The 15939-nt window shown below is 35.7% G+C and overlaps 1 protein-coding gene across 2 annotated transcripts in view; it reads left to right on the top strand.

Annotated features, from left to right (window-relative positions):
• Window positions 1-2360: 2360 nt before the first annotated feature.
• LOC122565929 (failed axon connections) overlaps window positions 2361-15939 on the top strand; it is a 51523-nt gene continuing 37944 nt past the window's right edge. Inside the window, exon 1 of one of the 2 annotated variants that reach the window (XM_043722474.1) lies at window positions 2361-3048. In XM_043722474.1, the coding sequence (XP_043578409.1) occupies window positions 2704-3048 (345 nt within the window). In that variant the 5' untranslated portion in view covers window positions 2361-2703. The remainder of the gene's footprint in view (window positions 3049-15939) is intronic. The other variant, XM_043722475.1, reaches the window with a different exon arrangement.

Raw genomic sequence — 15939 nt, 5'->3', positions numbered from 1 at the left:
TATAAATTTACCGGGAAATATATCGGCTATCATCGATCAGTATTCGTAGATATTTATCGATCAGTATCAATATTGGATTAACTTTCACCATTGATAGCGCCAACTTCAGTCGAGAAGGAAAATAGTACTAAAGGACGTACAGAACTTTTTTCTTATCGTTATCGAAAGTATGCGAGTGACTAATATATGTCTTACTAACATTATTTATCCTTTTCTACACGTTTGTACTTTAAGAAACTATCGTGAAACTCTTCAGATATTATATTCATTCAACGTTTTACACAATGCAACGAGTCTCTGTCTGAATATACCTCGATATCTTGTTACGGATCATTTTGAAGTAACTATATGAACTGTACGTATTCTGCGCATTTAAACTGTATTTCTAGAACGAGCGTTCGTTAACGAATCATTTGTTAGTGATTTTCCTGTTGTATACAACGTTTTTGGACAGATAACGCGCACACTACGAACAACGATATGAATTTGTCACGAACATTGTGGGGAATATTATAACATCAGGAGTAAATAAATTTTTATTCACTTTTAATGCTGTAGTTTTCTTCCCTTTGGTGTTCAAACATTAAACTATTTAAAGAAAATTCCATAGTACTGAAAAATGGTTTGTTTTTATGTTCCAAAAATTTATATTTGATTTTTATCTTTCTAAGCAACACTTTGTGGATAGTTACAAGACGTTCATATATAACGAGTGGCATATATATAGAGTATCACAGTAATCATGGTACATTGGGCAAGGGGAAATAATAAGTTGAAAATGTAGAATAAAATTATTTCACAGGATGCTTTGCTTCTGAGAAAATTAAATCGAAAACTGCTCAAGTACGCGTGTACTCAATTCATAGTTCAATACATTCAAACTCTATTTTCTAGAAAACAGGGGGACAGAAAAATTTTATTCTACATATTTTATTTATTTTATCATTTTTTTCGTAGAACTATATGGTTTTCGATTGTACCGCGTTTGCTGAAACACCGTATAATATATAACAATGAAAATGAATTATGAACATCTTGAAATTATCACGAAATTTTATTTAAAAATATAAAAATTACAGTAGCTACCAAAGGTATTTGTACACCACTGCATTTATTATTTCGTTTTTATATAGTAATTAACTAGATCCGACTGTAATACATTTTGTATCATTTAATGGTAACTTTCGTATGATTAGAAAAATTTGATACTATGGAAATGAAATGTAGAACCTAATAAAGAAACGCTTTAACGGAATATAAGGATATGTACAAATTACAAATATATACTTTTTGTAGCTATTGTAAATATAATCTTTTAAATGTATCCTTTATTCCACATTTAGTATCTATTTATCTTTTTTCCGGTTGATCGATAATCGGAATCGCTTCGAACTTCAGTTCTTACCCTTCGATCATTAATTCGCGCCTCGAGACAAGGGGACTCGGTCGTCTCCTTACGCCTATTGATGGTCCCCAAGCGAAGCGGTAACCCACAGGGAAGGTATAATCCTGCTTACAGACTTAACAATCTCGATACGATATTCGGAAGGAGCAAGAAGGATGAAAAGGAGAGAGAACGCTGAGAAAAACGTGTGAGTGAGAGTGTGAGAAAGAGAGAGAGAGAGAAAGAGATAAAACGAGTGAGCGCAAAGACAAAAGCAAAGAACCAAGGACCAGGGAGAATTTGCGTTCATGGGCGGCGCTAGTTGTGGCAGGTAGTTTTCCAAATGGAGTCTATCGGCCAGAGAGTGGAAAAAAGTAATCCGTGAAAAGGGGTTCGTTGTTACGCCGATCTGATGCAACGTTGCCGATTCTGTGCGAATGAGAAGAGCGGTTGGCTGGGTTGGTCCAGGACCGAAACTAGAACATTATAGAGCCCCTCCCTCATGTAGCCTCTCTCTCGGGGGGAGCGAGGAACGTTGAAACAAGCGCCATAAATAATATAAATCCTAAATTTTGGAATATTTGAAATAAAAATACAACTCATTGATGAGAGGAGAGAGAGTGCTATTTATATGAGTATAACAATTAATCCATACGATATATATTTCGTAAAATCAAACAAAAATTTCGGTACAAAATTCGATGAATAGAAATAGAATATTGTTATGACAATGTATGTATTTGATAATTCGTGCAGGGTACCTAAATACATAGTTGCGAGTTTGTTCGGCCCTCTTGAGGTGGCGGTGGCGGCAGTGTTGCCAGGCGAGACTAACCACGACGAAGTGGAAGCCGAAGCCTGCTTATGGGGGTTCTCGCGGGAGGGAAGGAGGGATTGAAAGGGGAAGTTGGATGAAAAAAGAAAGGTAGAATCAGGGCAAAGAAAGAGAAAGAGCGGCACGCGGACCGGGCAGGGGTGGCGGACCAATTAAATATGGCGACGGCAGTGGGGTGTGGCGCTTGCGCATGCGCAGCGCCGGTTTCAGCTGGGGGGACAGGAGCCACGGACAGAACTGAGCAGCGACGAGAAGGAATCAACCGGCCGGCAAGCAGAGGGATCTAGACGAGTACTCGGCGTACGTTTGTGTGGTGCGCGCTGTCTTCGAGAGGATAGGCTCTTCCAGTGTCGCTCGAGAACTTGCCCGCTGACGTTTGTTCGCTTGGCTTAGCTCCGCTCCGCTCTGTAACGAAGCGTTTTCTTCGTTTTCACTTCGAGACCGGGTCGGACCTGTGAAAAAGTAAGAGTAAAATTGAGAGATAATGACGATGGCAACGGAGACAGAAAATACCGGGCCTGAGAGCAAGGAGATTAAAGACGTGAAAGAGATGAAGGAGGCATTGAAGGACGAAACGCCGCCGGACAACAAGCAAGAGGAGAAAGATGCGGCGAAGAAGGAAGATAGTGGTAAGAAGGAAGAGGCCGCTGACGCCGCGGCCGCTACGCCATCCAACGCACCGACCAAGGCTATCAGCGTGCATAAGACCAACTACGAGAAGGATATTGTTTATCTCTATCAGTTCTTTCGAATACCGCTTCTACCCTCCATCTCGCCGTATTGTCTTAAGGTGGAGACATGGTTGCGGCTCAACGGCATCAAATACGAAGTAAGTATTTTCATTTATCGTAGAAAAGATTTACATACTTACCGTTTTCAGATTCTTGTTTCTTTGCTAAAATAGTGACAAAACAGAAAGGTGATATATAAAGTTTGGCGGAGATTACTTTAAAATAGTACATTCGAAGTAGAGAATTATTAATCACTCGACTATCTGGGAATAAAAAATGTTTGTTTTACAATTTAAATAATCCTTAGATTCTCAAATTTCCTTTCATGAGATATTGTTTCTGTTCAGTGAGTACTATTAAACGTAGGGTTAAGATATACTTTGTATTCTGACATCACACTTATTACATCGTAATCTTGTTAAATAATTACAACATTTCCATACCCCCATTTTAGAGTTAATTTTTGAAGACATCTTATAATTGATGTTTTTCTAGATGTCACTCTTTTAGCAGATATACTCTCCCCGTACTCTCCGATCATTTGAATTTCGAAACTCATGACACGGGGCAAAACAGGGAGATCGATGCGAGCACAATGCTCCCAAGGTTGTACCCCAGGCGTCATGTTTCTTCCGGGTATATTCAAGAATGCTTTTTTTTTTGGATTTCCGTCATTATAAATCTACCAAGTTAAGTTTCAATGTATTCATCACGCATCATCTCGGGGATATATACAATTCCCTCAAATCGATGAGCATGATATATTTTAAAAATTGATAGAGAAGGTGGATCCTTTACCGATTATTTCAAAATGGCGACTCTTGTCAACCTTTGTGCATTCAAAGTAATGTTTAAATGCACCTTGGATACTGTTTTCTGTCACTTTTCGTAGTTCTCTGCACAATCAGGATTTCGTTTTGATCACAAATTCGTTCTTCTTATTTTATTAATCATTCGTTCTCTCATGATTCGTGATTTTATCGAGAATTTAAAAATGCCTCTTACCACGATATCGATTTCTCTTGACTGAAAACTCGGTGGACATTTGCATGAATTTTTCGAATCATTAACTTAGGTTCGAATGCATGAGATGTTGCATTGTTAATTTATTATTTATCAGAGTAGTTGCTATTGCAACTTCTGTATGCACTGTTTAGTTTAGAACTTCTTAGGTTTCTTTAAGACAAAATAAATTGATCCAATAGCCTACCTTGAAACTTTATTGTGTAAATATTGATAGAAATCGTACTGTTCATACTCGAGCTTGTAAACAAGCGTTAGATAATATACTCACGACTCTTTGGACGAAGATGAAGCATGTAATCGCGCACGTAATAGCTAAACATACAAGAATCTTGTTCCTATTACACGATACATACAGTGTCTGCAAAAATGATTGGCACACTATTATGTGTGTTAGTGCATTTACATACTGATTAATTGGATTCAAGTATATTAAATTTCGCATCATTTAATAGTGCTCTCATACGATGACAAAAATTTGATACTATGAAATGTAAAATGTACAGCCTGACAAATGGACTGCAAATTTTTATGAAAACTAATATTTATGTTTACCTATTAGAAGTTTGTGAGGGGTATTCTGCTGTATATATATTATGTATTGTTGTACGCTATATACATTCTGTTCATTGTTGCATCTTCAAATTTTGCATAAATGCATAAAAATTCGCAGTTTACTAATAAAAGACTCCTCCATTGGAAAATAAGTACATGTGCCGATACTTTTTGTAGCCATTGTATACATATACGTATCAACCTAATCCGCTGGAACATCAAACCTGTTACGCTCTTTCGAAACCCAGCAATCTTATACATATCGACCTCGTTATAGTAGACCTCGCTCTGTTACACATGTTATATACATATAATTCTACGAATCGTCCATTTGAATAAAATAATAAATATGAAATATCCATGACCCGTGTCGGGGTCACGTTCTGATTTCCAATGTAGCGTTTCGAAAAAAAAAAAAAGGATATGTACATTAAGAACCGATTTCTCTCTCCATGCGCGATGTAGCTACCGTTTTCCATCGTAAAAATTGTATATCCGGCGCGAGAGTAAGGCAGCCGGATGACTGGCACACGCGATCGAAAAGCATGAAAATACATTTTCTCGCGAAAGAGGTGAAAGGCCCGGCGGCATGCATTCCTTTACGGACTTTTAAAACGGGTTTCAACGAGTCGCGTGGGGGGCGAGCCGGGGAAGCCTATTGGAGGGCTTCCAACTTGAACAGAGGCAAAAGTGCCCCCGTATGCGCCGCTGATCCTGCGCGTTTCTGTTTCCGAGGGGGGTGGAAAGGACGCGTAGCAGACTACTTCGCTTCCGAACATACGCACCAGAGATACTACTAACGATTATCGATGCGTTAGCGATACTAGGGGGCTTCTGAGGAATCACAGTCTAATTTTTAGTTCTATAGATTTACAAGCGATTCACGATGCGTTCCTAGGGATTGGAATAATTTCTTATACAAATATATAAATCAGGAAATACATATTTATTATATTGAAATTACCAGACTGGACGAAATGATCAATTCGTAATTTTTAATTTTATAGATTTATAGGTAAGATTAGTTTATGTACTGATACAATTTAATGACTTTTCTCCATTTGATTTTTTTTTCTTTACGAAATAGAAGATTTTAACAATTGAATGGCTTTTCAGTTTAATCCATTTAATGTTGAAAATGTATCAAACAATTTTTTAAACGAAGAGAGTACTTTTATTTATTCAATTACATTGTATAAATATTTAAATAAATCTATCGAAATCTAACCTAACCTAACCTGTTTAGTAAATTTTGAACCTTATAATAACAAAAGGTACATTACTTTCATCGTCAATTGATTTCTTGTTTTAGTGGTAAAACGATTCTTTTTTTAAAAAAAAGACTGAAGTTAAATAGAATTGGGAAGAGTTAGTAAACTGCTGTGCCAATTCTCCAGCAATGATTTCTTTTTACCGTCGTCATAAAATTGTTCTGTCGTATTTTTAGGCGACGTAATACTTGCTCTTTCAGGATAGCGAATATTTTTCTGTAGTGGTTTCTTATTGTTACTCTCGGGATAGCTGTGATATGTGATCAACTATCTTCGCGGCTGTTTACGCGCCTTTTTGTATCGATTTATTTATATCGTCGACAATGGCGATATTGGTTGCGGGTCACGAAACAGACAATAAATAATCGGAATGTCTTATTACGGAACTTACATGTGGAACAAGTACATATCACGTTAGATAGTACTTCGTATTTTTTCTTGTTCCAGTTGTATGAAATTTCGTTCAAATAAGAAAGCAATATACTGCTCTAAACTGATCGATTTTGATTTTTAGAATATACATATTTATTTTTATATTTGCCTTAAAATCAGTCGTACAGTAGGTATCATATTCTATCAAATATATAGTACTTTTTACGAACGGTACTTCCGTTTATTTGGTTGATATCGTAGAACTTTTCATATTAGCAATCGTATGTTGTTATCGTTGTATGATATGATGTGATTGATACATTGTAATACAATTTCAAGTGGCAAACGAAAAATTTCCGTAGATGGTAAATGATATTGCATATTACGTTTTTCGAATGAGAATAATTTTTAGAAGATAGTTTATAGTAACCCATCATAATATCCATCATTGCGATACTGATACAGACACAATGTATAATACGTACATTAACAAAACACGAGTAATTGTAACGTCAATTTTTAAAATTATCAGACTACAAATCTTTTTTAAATTATATATTAGAAATAACTTAAATATTATATATATAAACTATATATCATATCCTTTTTAAATAATAAAACAATACACTGTACATCGTGTCATTCTCTTCGTTTCAATAATTTCCATAATTAATATAACATAAACAAAAAGCTATTCGAACTTTTAATCTTGAAAATAATTAACGTATTTCATATTATTAGAGAAACCGGTATTTTCTCTTGCAAATATATAGTAAACCCTCTCCCAATAACGGGAAACAAATTCTTCGCGTATTTAGTTTCGTGTTAAAGAAGGGAAGAATTCAGGAATTTTTCTGTAGCGTGTCTGGAACGAATGGAATTTCATTCTAGGGTGGTCGTCGTCACTTTTGAAACACTTTTGGAAGCTACCTCCATCTCCTTCTAGCTGTTGCTAGAGCGGTGTTCTTTTTCATCTGGCCGCCAGAATCGCAGGGGTCTTCTCACAACATCTGTTGAACATATAACGCTTTTCCCTGAAAAGGAACCACAGATACTGCTTGCACGAACCTTCTAAAAAGTAGATTTTAGACAGTCCATATTTCTCTACCTAATTCTATACTCTCGTCTATTCTTCATCAATAAACCAGAGATACATGGCATCCAGATGTCATTGTTGCATAAAAGAAATGGTATTATTATTATGTTAGTATTAATAATATTATTACAATAGTATTATGAAATTTTACAAGACAGAAATTACGGGTTATTAATATTAAATGATAACTGCTAAAAAGCAATATTTCTAATGTCTTTTTAATAAATTCGCATTTGTAATTTTCTTTTTTTATCAATTTAAATTATCTAATTTAGCGCAGTCGCGTTGCATCTGGGAAATTGAATTTGAAGAATTTGTTCAGCATTCTTCTTGTTCTTAAAGCTGTTTGTCTTAAAATTGCAAGCAACGAAGGTTTATAAGCTATAAATCATAACTCGACAATTTTCCATGTGTAATATCGATAATTGATAAATTGTTCCGCAAAGAGTATGTAGAGAATTTGTGTAATATTTCTATGGCAATATACTTTCCGAATCTCAGTTATCTCGAATTCTCTCAAAATGTTAGATGAATAAATATAGCATTGTTTCGTCTGGTCTTTTCGGATTGGAAGGGCTATTTTTAGACATCCTAATGGAGGATTGCGCTTTATGTAATTTATCAGTCGCAATTGTCAAGTGTTACTGACGCCTCCACTTCCGGTACCCGCTTCTGGATTCCCCGATCGCAGCTCTTGATTTCATACGCATGCTCTGACTGAATCATAGTGGTAATTGTTGCATTAGTCACCTAATATAGTGATATTTAACACCAAGATTACCAGAATAGGCAAAATGACCAATTCGGCATAATAAATTTGTAGATTTAGAAGAATTGTATGCCTAACAATGTGAAACAAATTTTTGTGAAATATATAATTATTATATATATAATATCTCTTCTCTTACGATGTATCTTCCTATACACCTATATTTGCCATCTTAATTTCTCTGATACAAATTTTATGCTTAAAGACGAGTCAAATTAACTGATCCGTATTATTCATATTTTGTAAGAAACTGAATTTTTAAGAATTTTAATGATTTCTTATTTCTATTATATAACTTGTTAGTCTCACACACTTATTAGGAATATGTTAAGAGATTATTGGGAATATTGTAAAAAGAGTTATATACAAATGCATAAATCATTTTTCGTTACTATATGTGTATGTTTACCATTATCTCTGTTATATAAAAATATGCACTACTATATTCTAATATAAATGACTATTTCTTATTATGATATGCATGCATTTATGGTCTTCTTTATTAATAGGAACGTTCCTTCCTAGTGTAATTTTCTAGCTCTATAGAAAATTCCATTAATTAAGAGCTTCGATCTCCGCAAACAGTAATTAAAAATCAATTCTTCGATGGCTGGAATAGAACTTCTTCGCAATACTAAACGCTTCGAAGAGCTTAATTCCTGGACTGGATGAAAATGGGAGAATCTTATCTTGTTTGTTGGAATGTGGTCGGAAATCGCGGTCTGGAACGATTATAGATCGTATTCCCATCGAAAGAATCGTAGTAACTCGTCCGCAATGTATGGCTGTTCGAATGGCAAAATGACAGAAGCGAAACAAAAGAGGTCACAGGTAATACGGAGGAAGTTCCTATTGAACTAATCATTACCAAGATAGGTATAAATAAAGCGTGGAGTGGCCCGGATCAATTGGCCAACTTGACCAATTTTGCACCGGCTATAAGCGATGCGTGTAATTTCTAAGAAATGCTTTCTATCCTTACAGATTCCATGATAAATACTATGCATCCCTATATTTGGTGTTAGATCACTACATTTGGAATAGTACTGTTGTTATTATTATGGTACACTGAACAACACCGTTCTATTGTCTTCTACCTTTAGAAGAAATTGTCGTTTTCAATGGCAAACACTAAAAGAAAACGTCGTTTTCCTTTTTTTTTTCCTTCATTCATATTTCTAAGATTTCTTAAATCTTTTTCAACCCTGTTGTGATTTTCAAAATTTTATATTTCAATTTTGCGCTCGTTTTACCAAAGAAACAAGTTTTTAATTGAAGATGTGTAACATAAAATTAAAACGAGCCAAATCATGTATTCCATTAATAATTTCTTTTATTCGAGTTTAAGACGTTAATTAGGAAAATGCAATTTCGACTAAAGTGATCGAACGATTGCAACGGGATTGTTTCCTTTCTTCAATCTGGAATATTAACCATCATTGTTTATTGGAAACACAATTATAGCCTTGTTTAAGGCTACACAATTATGCCACAGAAATCGACGTCGCAGCCTCGGTTATTGTGCATTGTCTGTTAGTTATTCTCTTAGCCTGAAATTATATGGGGTGTGTCGTGTGAAGTATTACGAGCTGTTCTCTTGGTTACCGTGTTAAGATCAGCCGTGGAAAATACAGAATTGGTATTTTGGGATTTCTCAACATCTTTATGGCGGCCTGAATGTGCTACACTGTAGCTTTCATCCAGTTTTAGAAACCAGTCGAAAGAAGCCTTCCTTTCGTCATTTTTTGATTCCACAAATATTTGGACTTACGTCGCGAAATATTTATTTTAGAAACAAATAAAAATGTAAAAATGCCGGACAGTATTAAACATAATAACAACGGCCAAGTCTCTCCTTTCTCTCTGATTTTAGCTTTGTAAATATTTAGCTTTACATCTGGAAACACCTATTTTAGGAACGAACAAAAAATCAAGATAGGAACTTTTAAATCGTCACTGTATCGTATATACGCACGCTATTGTATCAAAGATAAAAATATTTCTCGCACGTAGATTCTCTTGTCTCTCGCTGATTTGAATAACAAATAAAGATGGTAAAAGATATCACATAATAAAACAGCAGGTTAATCATCGTTCCAGTGAGTTTTAACGAAAATTTACAATACAAAGGGCGACAAAAAGTTTGAAGAAAATGAGTTTTCTATTGTAAGAACGTGTTTGTTAATGCCATGGTAAATGAATATTCATCGGAATATTGGAAGTCCTTGAAAGGATGCACGATTTGCATAGAGTTGCGAAACAAAAGAGAAGGAAGAGGCTACTTTCGAAGGTGTGCAGACAGACCTGGAGCAGCGCTAATACGCGAATCTAGGTTATGAAAAAATCTGAAACAAGAATTCTGTTTCATATCTGCTTCTCACGCTTTCTTGGCAAGACGCGCTTTTCGGTGCGAAAGTTAGCGGGACACGGGAACGCGTGAAATTGTGCTAATTTATCTGTAATGCCTTCTCTCCTTCTCCTTTAGTTTTTTTTCCAACCTTGTACGGTCATGTATGCCCTGTTATGCTGCATATTTCTCGATATATTATTAATATTGCAGTCTCTAACGATATATTTAAATGCCTGCTTTTCAGGAAACTCTTATATCATAAAGATGTTCGTTTCGTCGTTTTCTTCTTTGCTCTTTTTGTACATATCTCTTTGAATCTGAAAAGTTACCATTAGCGTCGTTAAGACTGTGATTGCTATAGAAATAACTGCTTTTTGATAATTTATTACGTGTTTCACTTTATCGGGCTTCTTATCTATATATAGCGTATTATTGTTGAAATTTGTAAGGTGGTATATTCAGTGTAACATGCAATGTTCTTTTCCATTCATCAATTAGAAATTCCACACAGTCGTAGGTATACTGATTCATAATTCATAATATGTAATTCTTTCATATGCATATGTATAGTTCTATTCTGAAATCTTACCATTATAAGCCATAAGACGTAGAAATTACGTATTTGTATCTTCATATCCCACAATCGTTCTATTACTATACTCCCCTGTACAAGAAGTTGGTAGCGTGATATTTTTTACTGTCATCTCAGCAACGCTACGACCATTTGGTAGGGCGAGGAATGCAGCTCATAACCTTATCTATAAACAGATTAAATTTCGCGGGTCTACGATAAGCCGTTCGCTTATGGCAACTTCTTTAGTATGCTCATGTTTCTTTCGGCCGACACACGTCCTGGAAACGTCTGGTGATCTTTTTAAAGACCGAACGAATTCGTGCAATATTTCTCGTAAAACTCGGGAAGAAAGGAACTGAACTGGTTGATATGCTAAAAGAACCATACCAAGAGAATGCTCGAAGCAACCATTTACAAATGGACGAAGTGGTTTCAAGCAGGAAGAGAAGACGTGAAAGACGATGGTGCTTGCGAGGCTCGACCTTCTACCTTGCACACCGATGAGAACATTGAACGTGTTTGTAAATTTGTCTTATCAAATCGGCGAATCACTGGCCGGATGATCGCTGAAAAGCTTAGTAGTAGGTAGGTCAATTTAACAAGTATGCGGTCGATTTTAAAAATTGATTTAGAAACGCGAAAACTCGCTGCTAAAATTCTCGTGCGATTTACTGATCTAACTCTACGAACGTTTTAAACAGACTAGTATGTGAACTTAATATTATAATCTACTCTAGCAATATATCGTTGCACTCTCATTGTTTTCGAAGCAGCAATTTTTAACTTAACCTAGTCTCTTTTCTCAAGAGAAAAATAAGAGAAAAAATGCAATTATAACCTAACAAATCTCTCATAAATTTCCATTACAAAACTTGCAAATCGATCAGGAAAGATTGGACGGGATGTTCGACGAAGGTCGAAACAGGTAGGGCAACGAATCATGCGTGCGAACGACCAAAGAAAGAGCGAGGAGGATAGAGGGAGAGAGAGAGACGCGCACGTAATGCGCATGTCCAACGACGGTTTGTCGTCCGAACCATTTGTGCTCGGCCAATCGATTGTTTCCGACGTTTCTCCAACACGCTAAACTCGTTTCCGGTCCGATTTACCCGCGACCAGTATCCGCGATACATACTGAGCACGAGAAGTCGACTACGAAAGCGATACATTATAATTGCATCGTACAGTCGCCCGTTAAACGTCCGATTGTAGCGGTGGTTTTATTGCCAGGAGTGGGGGTAGAGAGATGTTGGAGGGGAGAGAGTGGGGGGTTGTATCGGTTACTTTTACAATAAGTAGAATACGAATTTTTATGTAACATCATATCTTTATGAATATAAGTAAAAAAAATTGAATTTTCAGTGTCTACAGAAAGTATACCAACTGCATTTATTACTGCATTTGTGTACTAATTAATGATGATTAATGTATGATTACAAGGATTCGATACTATGGAAATAAAGCATAGAATCAAATAAGAAGAACGCTTCGTTGGAAAATAAGGGTGCGTGGAAATACTTTTTGCAGTCATAGTATAAATAACGATTTGTTTCATTTGGATGGCTGTGAAGACATTCGGCGTGAGTGAGGTTTCCATGAAAAATGATTTACCCTGTGAAAATACCTTTTCGTTGGCGGAACTTTCAATCGCCAGTTAAATAATTACGTTACAATAACTGAATTAATCAATGAATTATAAAGAATAAATCGCTCCGTCGACAGAAAGTTTCGAGACAAAAGAGCATAAATGAAAAGCTGACTTACACCGATTGGCTTGCGAGCCCTCCCCGTGTTGAATGTTATAACCGGTATTCTACTCTGAATATTTCATATAGTTTTGCATATTATGTACAGCCTATGCTTCTCAACACTTTTGAATTTCCTATGGACACATAAAAATTCGTAGTCTAGCAGTAAGCTTGTAAGTAACCACTTAATATTATATGAGGATCTCTCGGTGCTCCATCGAGCATAAGTATTATACTTTCATGACGGCGTAATGAGAGAAAGCAGATCTCGTTGCAAAGAACCCTGGTAAACTCGATCGAGGTCGCGCATCTCGGTTTAACGATCTCGTATATGTCTATCTTATGGCTTTTAGGAGAATCGATTAGAGCTTAAGAAGCTTGACGATGCTTTTAGATATTTAGGAAGATTCAAGCGTGTAACAGGTGGTTGTTGCTGTTAATCAAAGAATGATAGGGCAATGATGACTTTTTGTTCCTATGGTAGAATGTTCAAAGATGTGACAATCGAATGGAAAACTTGTCCATGAACTGCAGGAATCGATAGATAATTAAAAATAAATAATAATTGGTGGATTCGAGGCATCGAGTCTTGCACTTGGACCAAAGAAATTGAATTTTAAATTCGGCAAACTAAAAATGTCTAAAATAATAAGAATAAAAGTCTTCTGTTATACAAAAATCAGTGTCGATGCTGGAATGACGATAGATCGTATATGATGATAAACGAGTAATAGACTACAATGTTGATTACGTGTACAAGTACAAAATAAAACGAGAAGGAAAAAATCGTCTGAAAATTGGTACAAGGTTAAAAAGGAATTCGAAATCAATTTTCTAAGACAAGTTTCTCCTATCGAACGTATCCATCATTAATTGTAGATAAGAAGGTGTAGATGAAAAATAATAAATCAGACGCAAGTGGCTATGGCAACAGTGTTGCAATTGTTTGAGAGGAGACTGGTTCCAGAGGAAACAGTCCAAAAGATCTCCAGTTATGGCTTGGGCTGGGTCGGGATTTAACGAGCCATGGAATGAGCTGACTCATAGGAACTGCGGAGAACGCAGTTCACGAGGAAAAAACAAAAGTGGGCCTGGTATTTAGGTTGGGAGGAGTTATCAGCCATGGACACCTTTAGCGAAACTTTATTACATCGTCTAAGTGTTTCCGATTAAGCGACGTGCAGTTTGATCGAGTGCTTAAATTGCATGATTGATCGGTCGCTTCGTATCGTTGTCTATCTATTTTCATATTGCAAATTATGGGACTGACCTTCGTGAATGGTTCAGACGTGGATCATTATCGAATATAAATGAACTTGATAAACGTGATACGTTGTAATTGAGATGAGTTTTATTTCATATAGCGTGCATTTATTGACTCGATTATATTTTCTATGTTCTCTAACGATGATAAAAGACGTAGATAGAATATCTGTTCGAAGAATTACAAGAGGAGCAATATATTTCTTGAGACGGTGGAGTACTTGCAAGAAGTTTTCCAGAGGTTCTAGTTTAGAAGTTAATCGTGGCGTGTATGTTCTACAACTTTGATGCTCCATGCTTTTACTATTATTGTTATTTATACGTAAACGAACGATTTGATGGAAGTCTGCCAATTTACGAATGCATAGCACCTGTTAAAAATTAAGAGAAGATATTATTGTGTGCAACAATGTAGTTTGTAGAGTTATTATATATATATATGTCCTTTATTTTCATACTCTTAGCCCTCAGTTAATTCAGAAACGTTTTCGCGATAGATGAGGAGTATTTTAAAATTCCTATTCATTTTCTATGAAACGTGAAACATGAATATCTCTATGTAACACGTTCTTGCCACGCGCTAGCCAAGTTTCCACATGACATCGTGTATCTTAATCTCCACGTGCATTCTTAGAACTGTTCCTCCTTCGTAACCTGTATCTTAAAACAAATTCGGCTGTTCCGTTATATTTTCATCATCCTCACATTCGCAAATTCAGATTACATTTATTTATACTTCTATACATATCACATAATACATAAATATTATTTTGCACATTATTTTAAGCGCAAGTAACAGACCGGTCTAAGATAACGTTTAGAAATCGATTAACATTCTATAAGATAAATAATTGATGAATACTCCAATTCATAAGTGCTAGGTTTCTGACGATGGTTTATCAAATATGATAATTGACTGGAATTATCGGGAAATTGATTATTTAATTAGAATTATGTATTCGTGTGAGAGCGTCGAAGGAATTTGCAAGTGTTACTTGCAAAACAATTAAGGAACTTGGTTAATTAGAAATTGTATATCAACGCCCTCCTGGTCATCGTTTCTTAAGATCGTTTCGAAATGGGAGCATTTAACACGGCCGCCTAATAAATTCGACCGCTAAATTATACACGTTGGAAACTGTTAGCAAAGCGTACTAAACTCAGCGTACTAAATTCCTCAGTTTCAGAGTTACTGAACTCGAAGTTCCTGGGTCCAGAAGTTCCGTAGTTAGTAAATCCAGAGTTCGTATATTTAAAAATATCGCTGGCTTCATTTATTTTCACTTCCATTGGTTTTTTCTTCGACCAGTTCTCAAGTAGTTGTAAATGCAGCTCAAAATCTGCAAATAATCCTGATAACCTTTTAAACGGTGCTTCATTTACGAAGAAGCGATAATCGAGACTTGTAAGTTCTTGTTTTGTAATGACGTTAAAACGCGATGATAATCGAAGCGGATGGCAACAGTTAAATCATTGTTTGTTAAAACTCGATATATTTATCTCTGAGCTGCGATAAACGTTCAATTCAGATTGTTCGAAACAGTTTGAAAAATTTGAGGAATTTAAATCGTAATTTGCTGATATTTTCAATTTTCTATACATGTGTTCTAGTTTCTTGAAAATGGATCATTTGAATTGTTCAATATTTCGTCTCATAGAATTTAAATTTCTCCGTTTTTATCCTCCGAATTTATTTTGTATGAAACACAATATATATACACAACTATACATAAACAACGAGATCTTATTCAAGCAATAATCGAACGATAAGACAGTCTTGAACAATAATAGTCATCCTATTATTGTCGTATCGCGTGTGAAACGACAAGGAGCGTCTTGGAGTAGTTTTCAAAGTTTGTTTCGTCGCGTACGAGTTACACGAGCGTAGGCCAATGCCTGTGTTAATTTGGAAAACCGATTCGTGTTCTTGAAGTTTAGGATGTTCTCGAGAGTTTATAACGCGCCGAT

The sequence above is a fragment of the Bombus pyrosoma genome, linkage group LG3, assembly GCF_014825855.1.
Source record: "Bombus pyrosoma isolate SC7728 linkage group LG3, ASM1482585v1, whole genome shotgun sequence".
Taxonomy (NCBI): domain Eukaryota; kingdom Metazoa; phylum Arthropoda; class Insecta; order Hymenoptera; family Apidae; genus Bombus; species Bombus pyrosoma.
The sequence above is the reverse complement of the archived record's forward strand: the minus strand, read 5'-3'. Positions and strand labels throughout refer to the sequence as shown.